Source organism: Ambystoma mexicanum, chromosome 10 (genome assembly GCF_040938575.1).
Source record: "Ambystoma mexicanum isolate Mex_15411 chromosome 10, UKY_AmexF1_1, whole genome shotgun sequence".
NCBI classification, from domain to species: domain Eukaryota; kingdom Metazoa; phylum Chordata; class Amphibia; order Caudata; family Ambystomatidae; genus Ambystoma; species Ambystoma mexicanum.
This window is the reverse complement of record NC_090932.1, coordinates 182,912,056-182,929,014: the sequence shown is the minus strand read 5'-3', so window position 1 is coordinate 182,929,014 and position 16,959 is coordinate 182,912,056. Positions and strand designations below refer to the sequence as shown.

Genomic DNA, 16,959 nt, shown 5'->3' with positions numbered 1-16,959 from the left:
CAGATGAAAGTAGTGGCTCAGGCGCAGAAAGAAACTTCCCAATTTGAGGATTTCTTGATAGATGATCCTCCAGTGGGCAAGGTTGTCTCCTTCTACAGGTTGTTATACTCCAACATGTTTAAACCCCTCACATGTATATGGTTAAGTGGGAAGAGGCTATAGGTAAGCCTATAGATGACCTGGCTTGGTACAATATCTGGACAAGGCCCGGTAAATTGTCTAAATCAGTTCAAATCAAAGGAACACGTTTAAACTGTTGTGTCGTTGGTACCTTACCCCAGACCGCCTGCACTTTCCCCCATGTGCTGAAAATGTCCCCTTATTCAAGTGTTTTAGAAGGAGGTCTTGCCACAGGTAAAGGGGATATGTGGAGTAGATTTGATGTTGGACCCGTTGGTTGTACTGTTAGGCGAAGAAGACCCACAGGGGCATTACAAGCTAGGGGCTAAAACCTCCAGATTGATGACTCATTTTCTGGTTGCAGCATGACTGGTGAAAGTAAATAACTGGAAGTTCTCAGTGGTGCCAGATATGAAGCAATTGTAGGTGAGTGTGGGTTGTGGCCGCCATGAGCAAAATTGGCGCGGAACTGAATGGGGGGATGGCGCAATTCCTGATTGGCTGGGGTCCTATAATCTTGTTTGTGAGTCATAATGATAATCCCTGTATTCATCACAAGCCCCATGAGATGCTGTCCTTTACATTAATATCATATTTATGTTTGGCAATATAATCGTCACTGACTTTTGCACTGTATTTTGAGTTTGTGTTTGGTTATGTTTCATATATTTTGTTTATTAATTTTTGTAAATTGTTTTTAATGCCTTATATCTAGAGGTATGTACCGGATCCATTATGGAGGACATTCCAGTTTAGTAAATATTTCTGTAATGGATTGCAGTGTGCAGGAAGTACATGCAGCAGTGACTGCTTATGGTACTATATGGCTTTTGCTTAAATCAAAATGTAAATGATAAAAAAACTACCTAATGAAATGAAGGTTCATTCCACGTTTCTTGTGAGTATGTTGAAACCATGTCATAAGGGAACCCTGCTCTTGGTAGTTACAGAAGCGTGCTCAGAAGAATATGAAGTTAGGGTAATCTTGGAATCTTGCAGAAGCAGAGGGAGGTTGCAATACATAGTGGACTAGAAGAGATATGTTGCAGAATAAAGATTATGGGAGGCATCTGAAGATCTTCATACTCCACACATAGTATGTCAGTTTCATAGAAAGTATCCTTTCAAACCAGGCTTTTCGGGGTTTGGGGGTACTATCAGGTCTAGCAAGCAGTATGTTGTGATACATGGAGTGGGTAGGTATTTTCCCTGGCAAAGGGCAAGAATTAATTAGGGTATGTTAGATTGGTAATGACTGTATTTATCCTTAACTATAGATTTAGGAAGTTCAGGTGGTCTCAAGCCAAGATGCAGGGTGAACCCATGAGTGGTAGTGATCTGGAATTCTCAGGTGGAATGGAACCCAGCTAGAGGCTCTATAACTGCCTTTCATCTGAAGATTTGCACTAGCGGGACCTGTTTTGCAAGAACGCTGTGAAGATAGGCAGCATTTCTAGAGAAAAGGACTTGCAGCTGACAGAGAACAACAACATAAACACGGTGGGTGAGCAGCGCAGCTGTTTTTACAGGAAAGAAAAGGTTATCAGATTTTAAAAGAAGCATAAGGAAGCTCTGCAATTATTAGATGTAAATAATTAATGATATAAGATAATATTCGGTATATATAAATACTCAGAACATTATCAATTTAGGCAACGTACAAGGAGTCAGAGATTTACTGGAAGTGAAGTGTGTGTGTTAGTTTTTGGTCAAAGGACAGAGCATTAGTCTGCTTCACTGTACAGCAAGTAGCATGTGAATACATTACCGTGTACGCAGACACAGCAAAAAGGTGTCAGGTATTCGAGTTTGCGCATATGGATCACATCACGGGAGACAGTGATGTGCATCGTAGGAGAAGATCGGCACGCCTATGAAGAAGACGCGCTTCATTCTACGGGTCCATTCAGTGGTGCGCGCGTCATAGAGCAGTGTCTCGCTTCACCGAGAAGTATCTCCTTAAGATGTTCATTGAATGTTGGTGGTGTGTACCAGTACAGTGTCCCAAGTGGCGACTGCATTGCGCAGTGTGGTGAATTACCAGGTACTGGAGACTTAAGTTCACACATGGTATCACAAACAGAAAAGGATCCCCAGCAGCCAAATAGTTAAACGCAAACAAGACGAAATCAGCACAGATGAGTTGAGTGATTGTAAAAACCAAAAAGAATTGTTAACAAATTATGTTGAACTTTAGTGCAAATAGGTTTTTAATTTGCAAAATCAATATCTTAAAAGATATAAAAAGAGAAAAAAATAAAATAGCAGGAAAAGAAGAACTGGTAATCTAAGTAAATAAATAGTTTCTACAAATATTAGTTAAGTTCACGTGAACAATCTCATCTTAGCATCAACAGAGTAGCAGGTATAGACGTGGCTTAGAAGGGAGGAAGTTACAGAGGAAATAGAGAATTAATTCATCTTCCTATCCTTTTCCTTCCCCAATCTGCAGATCTTGAATACTGGCAGGAAGAAGATGAGCTTTTGTTTGTTATTTTATTCACTCCCTTCTGCCCTCAGGGTGCTCCTCATCTAGAGATGCGCAGAACCTGGAGTTGGTACGCCTTGGGCAGGACTAGAGCTTAGCAGCTCCTATGGATTAGGAAATAGGTTGTGACAATGGTTAACAAGAAGTTAGAGCTTTTGCAGAAAATGACAAAAACAAAGTAGTCAGTTATGGTTCCTAAATTACCACAATTCGGACTCCACTGCCTATGACAACGCACATGACAACACAACTGACATACATGTACCCCTACAGTGCATGAGGAAGAACAAGGGGCTATAGAAACATATTAGCAGCCCACACTGGCCATGCCCACTTCGAATGTACTCTTAGGCCAAACACAAAACCGAGACCAAATGGACTGTAAAGATTATTTTCAAGAGCTAATTATTCATGCGAACATGCACAACACGAGACATCATGGGGAGTGCATGGCAGTGTTCAAGTTGTGGTTACTCTATGAACCATAATTGATGCATTTCTGGGCTTTCTTTGTTTTACACTGCAACATTAAGTCTCCTTTAAGAAAAGTTTGTGTACTGAATGTTAACATTCACTGCCCTGGAAGGGGAAAGCCAAGACAAGCACTGCTCTTAGAGAGTCACCTGCTGGCCATAATACCGAAGTAGACTAATGGCCGCTGGATAGGTAAATCCTAGTATTGCTCTTACATCGGCAAGTACTTCACCCACAATTGGGATAAAAAGTCAGCACTGAAGGTGATTAGGAGAAAGGAAGGGGAATCTGCGTTTCTGGGGTTTAAGAGTATAAGCAAAAGCAGAAAGTAGAAATAAGGTGTTACCTCCAGAGAGGCCTTTTCTGGAGGGGGTCACTGCTGTGCGCTTCTCAGGCTGGCTAGTTTCACTATTTGTGCCCCCTTTCTGCCATCCAGGTGTTCGGACCGCAAGGCACCCAGCCCGTCCTCCACCTGCGGGCAACGTGCCCAAGACAAGAAGGCAGAGCAAGCCACCACACAAACAGAGATGAAAAGAAAGAGAAAGACAAAGAACAATGAGAAGAGGCGGTCAACACAGATGGTTGAGGTGAGGTGACATCATGGTGGCATAGTGGGAGGCATAGCCAAAGGCACTCCTAAACCCTACCTCCATGGCAGGCATTGCAAAAAATAATAATACTAGATGTTTGAAAGAAAGACAAAGTCCTGCTGCCCAAGGCACCTCCCAAAAAATAATTGTACATCCCACTGCAAATGAAACACCAGCAGTACATAGAGTTGGCTCATTAAAGCCTTCAGTAGGGGATGGACCCCTCCTTTGCACACCATTTCATACTGGTATCATCACGCACACACTGAAGCTGAATAACTGCTTGAATCCCTCACCAGCCCAAACTTACTCCAGTGATGCTGTGCAGAACTTACTCTGCACCACTTCTATCATTGCATCACACATACACCCCACAATCTCCAGGACAATCCCTCTTCTGGCAGAACTTCCTGGCTGTGAGTCAAAGAGAATATTAACGCCTGGTGATCTACTCAAAATACACATATTCAAAGTGTTCCGACAAAGAAGCACTTATAAAAACACCAACAAACAAATGGGTTCTCACCAATCTTCACTCAAACACTTCTGTATTTGCACCTGCCTCTGCCTCTCCTCCCAATAACTGCCTGGTATGGTGCCCTTCTTCAAGGACCATGTGCCAAGAGGTAGCCAAAATGGAAGAGGGTTGAGCTATAAGAACACTTTACAATATGTTACATAGCATCCGCTACTCAGTTTTTTTGCTGGTTGTGGCAGTTATCTTCTTGGGTTCTAAAGGGCAGCAGTCTGAAGATTTCTCTAATGTACTTCTTTAAGGACCTGCAGTTTTTTTTATATATGCTGCCTGTGTTAATGCCTTTCTCAGCGTCCCATAGGATGTTAATACAAGCAGCCTATGGCACTTCCCTCCTTGAAGCCCTAAGGCTGCCGATTTGTGATTCTTGTGACACTGACTCCACTTGAACCCTGAGGCAGTCAATGTAGGTTGTGTTTGGCATTACACAATACTCTCTGTAATGTTCTTTCTGACAGATACAGTATTCCTCCCACAGATGTAGCAGCTTTCAAAATCCAGTTCAGATGCAGTCTGCTCCAGAATGTTTCCCCAGCCAACTTGTGGCACAGTGAGGATTCATGAATCCATTGGAAGGATGGCTCCATCGGATGATGATAGATGCTCTATCGTGTCAAAAGTGATGTCAACCATACATATTCTCGGAACTGCAAGAGACATTTTCTCCAATTCCACCTTTTAACCCTGGATAGCTGCAAGGAACGGCAGATCTGCCACATTCTCTGAAATATCGATTTAGAAGGAAGTGAATGCTCCTACAAAAGGGAGTTTTGCAAAACCCTGCCCATTCTAGCATCCTCACCTGTCAAGGAATGCAGATGATAATATTTATGAAAGGTATGTAGAGAAGCTCACATGGCAGCCTGGCAGATATCCACTGAAGGTACAACAGTCTGTAGGGCAGATGTCATTGCCTTTCCCCTTGTGGAATGGGTGCCGATTCATTCAGGAACTTTATGTGTGCTCCAACTAAAAGCACATCTTAATGCAGAGCACAATTCACCAGGAGATGGTCTATTTAGTGAGTGTCCCGCCTTTCAAAAAGCTAGTCATCAAGCAGATACTCACTCAACCTGGAAAGGTGGAATTTTAGCTCCTTTTTTAACGTATCCAATCAAGAAAATCTCTCTCCCACCTTGGAAGAATAGAGGGGGGAAGAACACCAGGAGGTGAAGGCAACATTCTGAGATTACCTTTGGTAGCAAAGATTGTTTGACCCAAAAGAACTGTAAAAAAGAAGGTGAAACTTAAGAGGGCCTAAGCTATGATAATGCTCTAGCAGATTTAAGGGCCACTAAAAAAGGCCAATGTAAAGGACGTCAGTCACAACAGACAAGATGAAATAGGCTCAAAATCCATCGGGAATGTGAGAACTCGTTTAAGATCCCAGCATTTTAAAGATATTTAAGTATTTCCAAGACCAAAAGCTGTGAAAAACTGGAGCCTAGCTTTGGCCTTGTTTGAAGATGAATGTGCATTTTTTTGTAAAATAGATTTTTATTGGCATTTTCAACATAACAACTTACCCTCCCCCTCCACCATCCCTCTCCCTCCCTAACCCTCCATAGACCTTGTTCTCTCTTGCATATCCAAGCTTTAACATATTTGCCCTCCTCTGTCCTCCGAGTCTGGTGAACTCTCCTCCCTCTACACTCATGCCGCTCATGTGCCATGCGGCTGTAAGTACTGGTGATCCCTTGTCCATTGTCCAAGGCCTCAGAAGCCCGGCCCTTTTGTGACCCCTGAGGTTGTGTTGGTCCAATCACCCCTAGAGCTTAATTTTCCTTGAGCACCATACACTCCTGGCATCACCTTGGAGGAACTTCAAAACCAAGTCCCATTCCATGCGGAAACGTTGGTGTTACCCATTCTAGTGTTACTAAACTCCAAACCTTCCCCACCCATTCGTGCAATGTGGGGGGATCCTTTCCAGTCCTGGGCTACCACCAGCACCCCCAACATCATTAGGATCACTTAAGCCTTTCTTTGTGCTTTTGTTGGCAACTCCTCCATAATCCTTCCCATTCCCAGAATGGCCTTACCTATCGATACCACTATTTGTATTCCGAATATTTCTTCCAGAGCTCTTTGGATCTTAGCCCAGTATGAAAGGATGAACGGGCAACCCCACCAAATATCCTCCCACGTCCCTGCTGCCCCGCATTGTCTCCAACACCTGTCCAAGACCTCCTTATAGCATCTGTGTAGCCTTTCGATTGTCAAATGCCACTGGACCATCATCTTCATCCATATTTCTTTTAACTGGATTGCCCTTGTTAGCTTGGGGATTTGTCCCCAGAGCGCGGCCCACTGTTCTCTCTCTTGCGATTGCCGCACTGCTTTTTCCCATTTTCCCATGTAAAACCTATTTCCTGGTATCTCGCCCTCTTTAATGAAGCCATAAATTGCCCCTAAAATGTGCCTATCCCATGTTTCCGTTGAAACGTATGCTTCAAAGGAGGTAAGGTCTCTTGTGGCAGCAGCGTTCATTTTGGGGTGGAGCAGCCAGTGTTGCAATTGGAGGTGATGGAATCTCCTCTTCTGTTAGGTCAAAGTTCTTTTTGCATTGGTTGAAGAATTTTAATTCTTGACCCTCAAACATGTCCCTCAGGAATCTACACCCCCCATCCTCCCACCTGTCAAACATTTCTCCCCTCGTACCTGGTGTAAATTGGGAGTTCCTAAAATGGGTGTCAGCGGTGATGGGAAGGTGGTCAACCCCGCCCTCCTTACCGATTCATTCCATGACTCTCCTACTATCGTCCCAATGCCACTACTGTACGTGCTTCTTGGTCTGTCCTCCTTCTGGTGCCACAGGACCTCCTCTAGCGGGGCCCCACCACTGCCCTGTTAATGGCTCTCCAGACTTTCCCCCGATCTTCTCAAAACCAATGTCTAATCACTCTAACCTGTACAGCGAGGTAGTATGCCCTAAAGTCAGGTTCCCCTAGACCTCCTTTGTTCCTCAGGGTTCTCATGACGTGTCTTGATACCCTAGGTTTTTGTGATTCCATAAAAAATCCCCTGTATGTTTCTGCAGTGCCCGGAAGTAAGAGCTGGGTACCCATATCGGTAGTGCCATAAAATGATACAGTAATTTCGGTAGGATAACCATTTTCAATACGTTAATCCTCCCCAGCCAGGATACCGCTAATGGACCCCAGTCAGCCAACATCTTTTGAATATTTTCTAATAGGGGGGATAGTTTGCAGCGAAAGAAGTGTCTAAAGTGCCTGTGATCACTACTCCCTAGTATGTTATTGCTTTGTTTGCCCACTTATATGGATGGGAATTGTGCATAGACAGGTCTTTGTCTAGTGGTACCGTCAAATTCAATATCTCTGATATGTGTATATATATTTTTAATCCTACTGCCTCCCCGAACTGTTGCAGTACCCGGTCCACTGAACCCATAGTCTTCTCTGGTTCTGTGATCATTAATAGCAGGTCATCCGCAAATGCTGCAACTTTATGTTCTACCACCCCCCCCCCCCCAAGGGGATCCCTTTAATCTGCTTGTTGGACCGGATAGCAGCTAGGAGGGGCTCCAGGTGGATAGCGAAGAGCAGCGGAGAGAGGACACTCTTGCTTCGTGCCTCTCGTTACCGGGATGCTCTCAGACAGCTGTCCACTGATTGCCAAGCGCATTTGAGTTTTCGATAATTTGCTTTTATCATTGCTAAGAAATTCAGCACAAATCGCGTCTCCTCCATGGTGTGGAAAGGAATCCCACTCCACCCTGTCAAATGCTTTTTCGGCGTGTAGTGCTAGGATCCCTGCTTTGTTGGCTTTTTCTATGAGATGGCTGACCCATCGAGTAGTGTCACTAGTCTGTCTCCCTTTTATAAAGCCAGACTGGTGTGCGTCAATAGGTTTTGGTAAAAAGTGCTCTAAATGGGTTGCTAAGATTTTTGTGTAAATGTTTACATCAATGTTGATTAGGGCAATTAGCCTAGATGAAAGTCCATTTAAGTAACCTTTCACTGTGACAATATTGATATCTGATTTAGCCAACGATTATAGAACTCCAGAATCATGATGGCGGAGCACAACAACATGACACCAACTTGTAAACTTTCAACAGCAACAAGCATAGAGGGGCTTGAAGGACGGAAACCTTGCAGAGAGCACCACACCAAGGACTTCTGCCAAGAGGTGCTAATCTTGTTACCACAACCTCCCAGTAACCAGACATGAAGGTTCAGCGTCCTGGCATTTGTGTGAAGCACACTGCAGTAAGCCTCTGTCAGCAGATCCTCCCTCCATGGCATCCTCAACAGAAGACCTAGCACCATGTCCAGCATGCCGGGGTACCAGCTCCATGGCACCACTCCGGAGCAACCAAGATCATGGTTGTTGCATCTACTTCAACTTCTTTTGGCACCAAAGTACTCAGTGGGAATGGAGGGATTGCAAACAGCAAGATGAACTCCCAGCAAATCACAAGTGCATTGTCTGGGGAGCTCCTGCAAATGAAACTCTCTGGAGCAGGAGATCTTGCACATTTTGTTTGAGGGGCAAGCATGCAAGTTTACTTGGGGAAGCCTTCAATTAGAGATGATATGCTCCACAGTCTCCCCGTTCATCTCCCACTTACGTGAGACCTCTAAGAACTAATTCAGCCATTCACCTGAGCGTTCAGACAGCTGGCAAGGTGAGAAGTTGTCACATTCAAATCCTTTTACATGGCCCTAAAGCAAGGCAGTAGAGCTTCACTCCACAGCTTGAGTGACGCCACACCACCTATCTTGCTGATGTAGTGCACGGCAGTGGTGTTGTCCATTAGGATCTGGTAATTTGAACCTTTAATTGATGATAAGAAGGATCACACTGCCAGGTGAACTGCCCTTAGATCCAGTAAGTTTCTGTGGAAGGACTTCTCTTGGCCTTGCCACAGAACGCTCACTTAAAGATCCTGCAGATGAGGTTCCCATTCCAACAGGGATGCATGAGCGACCAGGTGATGGTTGGCCATGCTGTTGGAATGGGAGCCCCCGAAGGAGGTTCGTTGTTGTCTACCAAACCAGGGGTCAAGATAATGGGGTCAGGATAATGTTGCTCATGTCCTTGTTCAACTGGAGCCGCTGGCATCTCATAGACCACTGTAGTGACCACATTCACAGTCTTGCTCTCAGGACTATAATGATGCATGATGCCATGAGCCATGCATCCTAAATTAAACCCCAGCTGGGAGTCACCCGTTCAGTTGGAAGGTGGAGGCCATCGTCTGAATGCTTGTCACTTTCTCTGTGGAAAGAAAAGCATTGTCTCGCTGCATATCCAGGTTTGTCCCTATAAACGGTAAGCATTTGGAGGGGTCAGAAAGAACTTTATGTAAAAACATTACTGGTGGAGGAGAGTATACACATCATTCTAAGGTCCTCCGGAGTCACCTCTTCTAATTGGCGACAGAAGCGAGTTGCAGACGTAAGGAAAGACAGGCATTTTATTCTCTGAAGATGGGCCACCACTTCATCATAACCTTTGTGAATATTTCCAGGGCTGAAGTGAGACAGAATGGAAGGAGTGCAAATATGTATTAAGTGCCTCCAAAAAACAAACAAAAGCATTCCCAAGGTTTAGATAGAGAGGGACATGAAAGTAAACATCCTGCAGATCTCTGGCCATAAGCCAGCAGTGCAATTCCAAAGCCTGGAGGATCTGCACCAGGGTGATCATCTTGAATCTGCCTGTTTCATTGAGCATATTGACGAGTCTCAGATCTTAGATGGGTCTAAATCATCTATCTTTCAATGGTCAGAATTACCAGCCTTTCCCAACTTCTGTTGCTGTACCAAGCTACACTTCTCGCTTCCGCAGAAAGTGAGATATTTCCTAAAACAAGAGCGGTTCCAGAAGGGGAAAGGCAACATTGGGGATTTTGGGATGGGTTTGAAAGGAAGAAAATGCAGAATCCCTTCTATACAATATACAGTTCTGAATTTATCATCTGCTATGCTATACCCTTCTTAAGAGTAGAATCCTGTTTCCAAGAGGAGACACACAATGGTCAAATGAGGAAAACATTAAAAAGGCTTTGCAGTCACAGAACCAGAAGATAACAAAGCTGATGCCTTCTGCTTGTGGAGGCCCTGACCCTAGGAGAAAGGGAAGTCTGTTTCCCTTTCTGTTGTTGCAGAGCTTGTCTCTGCTGCAAGAAACATCAGCCTCTAGAAGGGAAGGAGTAAAGACTGCACTTCCCTCCCCCAAAGGAGAAAGCAGTAGAAGGAGCTGAAAGGCTTAACATTTTTATAGCGTCTATGGACTCCGTGAAATTGTAAAGGCTTATCAGCCTTGGTGACATATACATCTGAGCTGTCAAAAAGCCTATCCAAAAGTTTAATTTGGAAGGCAGCCATGGAAGTGGCCAACCTACTCCAAGAATGATTTCTTAGTACTGCCTCTGTCCCCCTGGCTCTACCAACAGTGTTAGTGGAGTCTAAACCTGTTTGCATAAAATACATGGCAAAGTCCTTGCTATCCTGAACCAAGTCCCTAAATGAAGCTTGCATGTCAGCTGGGAGGTTATTGCCCACCAGCGCAGTCACCTCCCATAGTGCATGTGAATACCTTGCCAAAGTACAAGGTGCATAAAGCATCCTAAGAGCCAAGCTACGTAAAGCAAAGCATTTTATCCCGCAGGCACCTAACTTTTTTGACCCCCCAATCTGGGGATGCTGGGGAAAAGTGGTTTCCCTGCAGCCCGCTGTAGAAGCTTGACTGACCATGATCTCATTGAAAGGATTCAAGATCACCAGGTATGTGTGTGAGGTTCTTTGCTGCTGTGCAAAGTATTTTTCCACTGATAGGAGAGAGGCAGGTTTATTCCAAACAAGCATTAATTTATCCATCTGCACACCACTGAAAAGGTAGTAGGGTCACCTTTGTTACCATTTGCTAATGGATATCAGTTATGGTATCAATTGGATTTTCCTCAGAGGCTGACATCAGGCCTTAGAAATCCACCAGCCTCAATATTAAAGCCCTAAAAGAGCCCAAGTCCAGCTCAAGAGCTGACATGGGCTGCATCGCTATGTTAAGAGTCGGGTGACGTTCCAATCTGTTTGCTTCCTGCATGTCTCTACATAACTGAATCAAGAAGTCCTCCAATCTAATTTTGCAATATCATAGGGAGTATTGAATGTTCGCCTTCTTCAATATCCTGATAGTAATATTCCTTGAGCTCAGCCACAGTCAAGGTATTGACATTACTGGCTTTGAAAGACCTGATAATATATGTCCCAAAGATGACAGCCCCAATGAAGGTGGCGATTAAGTGGAGGAAGGTGCAGAGCTGCATGTGCTGTCTCTCCCGACTCATCAAGTGGACCCGAGCACTCTGATGTCTGGGAGTGGGATGACTTGTGCCCAGGGTTGCCCCTACGCAAAGCAGTGGGGACTAAGGCCCTGACTACCCCAGGAGCCTACTCAAAGACTTGAAGTATTGCCTGTCATCAGGAGTAGAGTAGAAGGTGAGAAAGGATGGCCTCGTACGTAGAGTCAGCTCTGAGGGAGAGTCCTCTGACTGAGAGATCCTGCTGTGATTTCTGGTGCTGCTTACATGAGGAGAGGAATGAGTGTGCAAAGAGGAGGATGCACTTCGGGAAGGATGGCCCATCATCTTTTTCTTTTGCTTCTTTTCCAGCAAATGTGACCAGCGCTCGAATAATTGTATCTGAGGTTCATAAATGCCTGTCTTTTTCAGAGTCCCGTGACAAGATTTTTCAAGTGTAGATTTTTTCAAAGAGACTAGGAAATCCTTAGCACATAGCCGCACACCATCTTGGGGTTCATAGCCTGACAGATTGCACACTCCTCAGTGTCATGGACTTTTCCAAGGAAAAAAAAGACATTATGAATGTGTACATTCACTACAGAGTGATAATGCTACCAACAGACTTGAAAGCCCAATGTCAGGGTCATTGCTTCAAAATAGGAAAACATGTCAAGCGTCTGAGGAAAAAAGTTCCTTGCCATGATCGTAGAGAAAAGGAACTGCAGAACATGGCACCAATGACTTTCAGTATATGTAAGGATGACATCACTTCCGGCACGAAGCGATGCCCAGGAGTCATGATGGAGCGATACTCTGAGACACGCTGCGCCACTTAGTGTCTTGAGAAAACTTTCCAGAGCAGACTGCGTCTGGACTGGATTTCAAAAGATGAGGAATATTTGGGAAGAATGTAGCTATTAGAATTCTCTGTCATTGCATTCATAGGAAACCTTCCTTAGATGCAACTGTTAGCTATCTGTGTCACAGCTGTCCCTCATACCCCTGGGGGAGGGGAGGTGTTCATTTGTGCTGTTTGTGGGACTGCCTCACTTGACTGCCTGCCCAAGTAAGTTAATGTGAGGTGTGTCTGTCACAACCACCCGTGGAATCAAATGTGAGCTGATTGTGGCACGGCCTTCCTTGGAACTCTAATAAGGAAACAATCCTAAACAAATACGTCGGTGGACTAGTTAGCATAAGAAATGTGTAAATATGTTACAGGATTTTATATCGCAGTTAGTGACATCACAGCAAGACAATATAAGTGTGTCATCCACTTTTAATAAATGTGCGCCATCTGCTGTAGCTTGGAAAAAAGCTTGCTCTCTGTTACATAACTCTTTAAGGATGTACCACAGACTAGAATGGACAAGCCCACATATATACAAAATACTAGAATTACAAGTGTATCCGTGGTTTCTCTATTTTAGCGGGATTTGGGGCATCTCCTGGCTACCTCAAGGATATTATAGTTTTACTGTACATTATCAGTGGTGTTTGTAATAGGTTACCGTTTTTCAGTAATGTTTGGGGATCTTTCTGCAGACTACAGCTGGCACTCACTGTGATGCAAACATTATAGGGGAAATATACTGGGAATCCAAAGTTTTAGTAATGTACACTTTGACTGTCGTTTCCTCTCTTATCGCATCAATGGCCTTCCTCTCTTACAAGCCCTTTGTTTGTATATGTTTTATTCAGTTTTACCTTTTCCTCTCTCCCATCATACTTTTTATTCACTTCATCCATCCTCTTTTCCACTGAAGATTTTCTGTCACTTCTTTTCCTATTTTCTTCACTCACTTTCATCCCCTTGCCACTGTCTTTAATCTAATCTCATATTTACATCTTTCTTCCTTAGTCCTCTGACTGGCAGAAATAAAAGATGCCTCCATGTACACCGGCCCCACCTTTGTCTCTGGCTAAAGGGTACAGGGATCCCACTCTAAAATTCGGAGTCCGGCGGTAGTCGTGCCAGTAAAAACGGAGTCATTTATTTTTCTGGCATTACAGCCCCGGCGGTCCCTCCGGCCAGGCGCCGGAAAAAAGGAACTCCCCATTCCCATCGAGTCCCATTGGACTCAATGGGAATGGGGAGGACGGTAGCATCGGCACCACTCGTAATGGTGCCGGTGCTACCGTTAAAGTCAGCGGGCGGGTGCCGTTCCAACCGCCAGGTTAGACCTGGCGGGCGGGTGGGCATCTCGCCCGCAAACTTGTACTCTGCCGGTCCGGTAACAACGGTGCCGGTAAGCCTACCGGCACCGTTGTTACCGGACCGGCAGGATTATAATGAGGTCAATCCACTTGGATTTACGCTCCACTTTGGTATTACTGGTAATGTGAGAACTTAGTGGAACTGCAACCCTTTTTACCCTAGGGCAGTTAATCGGACAGGCATGTGTCATGGCCACCCTTTGTTATTTCTTGAATATGGCGTTCAACATAACATTAACATAGGACTGCTCTATCTCTGCATGGCATGCTTTACAGTCGTTTTGGTACCAGCTGCTTATTGTGAAGAATCCACTGGCGCCCTCTAGGTTATGCTATCATGGGCAGCACACTATTTTGCATATGTTGGTTCCTCAGGATTGTGTTGGCATGCAATGTGCATGTATTGTATTTTATTTTATTTATAGAGCACTTACCCCTACGCGCTTTAGAAAGAAGTAATCACATGGGGAGGCATAGGTCAGTGATACTGCGCTGTATTAGCCTTAGCTGCTCAGGGTGCAGTTTACACAGGTGCCTCAATTTAGGTGGTATTAATTAGTGTTTATTATCTTTATATCCTCCTCGGGTGTAAAAGGCTATGTTCTGTATAAAGCGCTGTTCACTGGTGCCTCCCTCTTTAGTCAGCATTTATATATATGGTAGTTGTGACATACATTCATGCCACGTTGACTGCATGTTGCAGTGTATAATGATAGACTCTGGTTTTCTGTGGAGGCACTGCTTACCTTGCTGCCGGCCGGAATGTCCCGCTGAAGCACAGCGTACTTCATGAAATGCTCAGCTTCTGCTTCCAGCTCCAGTGGCTCCTGCATGGCACCCTCAATAACGACCTCCTCCTGCTCCTGCATGTCATCATCATCTTCGTCTCCAGAGGGGGCAATTCTTCGCACAACCTTACGGATGATCTGTTAGAATAGTATGAGATGCAGATTAGGTGAGGGTTTTCAGATATTATCAGCGAACGCACGTATGCAGCTGCACAAAGAAAGAAAATACATGGGAAAGAATATGCCATTAAGACCACAGGAGGTGTATGTGTAATAAGTACATTAGAAATATAATACAAAATACTTCACTAGCATCCTAAGTCAGGAAAATATAGCCAAAGCACGTAAAGTGATTAAAAAAAAGACAATTAATTACATTGCTTTCCAGGTTATTTCCTATGAATGCTGGTGTTTCTATATCTTTTTTTTTTATTTTTATTTTTTTTATTTTGTTTTGATCAAACATTTGATCTTTCACAAAATGATCAAATTCAACCATCGTAATAGAAATAGTAAAAACAAGCATTATAAGTAACTTAACATATTTGGTTTTCATGATAATTATGGATAGACTATTGCAAATCTGCTATGAAACAAAATACAATTAATTTAATCACAATCACCTTGATTAAGTACACCCAATTCATCCAACATTTTTACAATTGCAAATGTTTAAAACAATTCACTTCCTGCACACAATCAATTCCAAAGATCATCCGGAAATACATAGTTATCAAGATTTAAAAAACGACCTAGGTAATTTGTTCTGATTCCAGCCAATTTAGGGCATTCAGCCAATAGATGTTTCAAAGTTTCTGATGTTCCCAATACATTACAATAATTGCTAAGACTACCATAATTTTTTGAACGGATAAGCTGAATTTCTCAGCCTGAATCGTAAGAAATGATATCTTGTTGTTGCACATGGGTATTGTATCAAGTATTTCGGCACATCCGCCAGGGCTTTATCTAGTATTGAAAATGTAGCATGAACTTTATAGCCCCTAGTCTGAGTTATTGTAGATATGCAATCCAGTTATTTTAATGTTTTTTTTATCTGAGTGGATTTTCCAGTAAATCACTCTGCTCTCTACCCAACTGAGAGAGCACTGCATCAGTATAAGTCTCCATTACTGTAAGAATGGGAGAAGTCTTTTTAATCATACTTTCATGTATATTATCAAATAACGAATTACATTTTGGAAGAAAAATGTTACTGACAATGGATAGTACTCGCCACTCAAACCAAAAACGTAATGACAGAAGACCGAGTTTGTATCATAAAGATGCAATGGGGAAAGAGAGTGGCAGTCCCAGGACCCTTTTCCAGAGTCTAACCTCCAATCTATACCATGGAATATCATACGCCACCTGTTCTATCTCCATACCATATCGTACCTTAGGGAATAACTTACAAAACCTACCAAGAATCTTCGTCATTCGAAATGCCAATTGATCTATTTTATTCTCTAAGTTTAGAATTGTTATTGCCTTATTATATTGTTAAAACAGATTACAACCCAGGTAGATTACCTCTCTCCTGGCCTCTATACATACTTAATTGATGGTCCATTTAACTTTGCATATCTCCTTACTACATTTGGTGAAGCTAATTATATGACATTTCTTTTGATTATTAGATCATTCTTCTTTGAGCAATTACTCAAGGCCCTGAGAAGTCTTTGTAATCCTACCAGAAAACCATCCAGAAGGGCCACATCCTCTGCATGTGATAACTAACTGATTCCTTCTCCACCGATTTTAGGACGAATCGGCACAGCACTTGCAATTTCTTCATCCAAATACAAGTTAAATAGGCAGGGTGCAAGTATGCAACCCTGCTGTAACCCTTTGGATGTTGGAAAATTCTCTGTGAGTGAGCCCTCCATATCTAAATGGATAATAGAGAAGGGGGTATCACCCACATTTTGAATTTCTTCCATGGTAGTTTACGGTTAACCATATCAAATGCCTTTGTGAAATCAATCAAGGCCACATACAAAGACGTGTTCTGAGACTTCTCTACCGACCTGGTTCTGTCTTTCAGCACTGATAGGATCAATCCATTTAGTGTTTTTGACAGTCCCTTTCTAAACCCACATTGAAACGGTGTTTCTTTATCTCTTGTCTGTGCGTGATGACATAAGAGAGGAACTATTTGTCACCCTCTCCACTGCTTCTGAATTTTTGATCGATGAAACAGCATTGTATTTAGTCCCTATAGTTTTTCTGAACAATAATTCATTTCCTCAGCATAACGAAGGGAACAAGTGTTCTGAATGTCTTTGCATGCAGACAGTGTAAGAGAAATTATCACAAAATCCCTACTTCTCCCAGATCATACTTTGGCAGTTTATGGATTCTCTTGGTCATAATTTGATCTATGTCAACCAGTCTCTATTTCCACTCTGTATTTTGTGAGTGAATGACTGTGCATTGTGCCTAATGTCACGGACAGGCATACTGCAAGT

At 43.4% G+C, this 16,959-nt stretch overlaps 1 protein-coding gene across 10 annotated transcripts in view; it reads right to left on the bottom strand.

The window, feature by feature from the left end:
- ANK1 (ankyrin 1) overlaps positions 1-16,959 on the bottom strand; it is a 2,823,483-nt gene that overhangs the window by 22,637 nt on the left and 2,783,887 nt on the right. For 8 of the 10 annotated variants that reach the window (XM_069617665.1, XM_069617666.1, XM_069617667.1 and 5 more), the window contains 2 exons: positions 14,447-14,626; positions 3,429-3,554 (listed from right to left, as the gene is read on the bottom strand). In XM_069617665.1, the coding sequence (XP_069473766.1) occupies positions 3,456-3,554; positions 14,447-14,626 (279 nt within the window). In that variant the 3' untranslated portion in view covers positions 3,429-3,455. The remainder of the gene's footprint in view (positions 1-3,428; positions 3,555-14,446; positions 14,627-16,959) is intronic. The other 2 variants (XM_069617670.1, XM_069617674.1) reach the window with 1 other exon arrangement.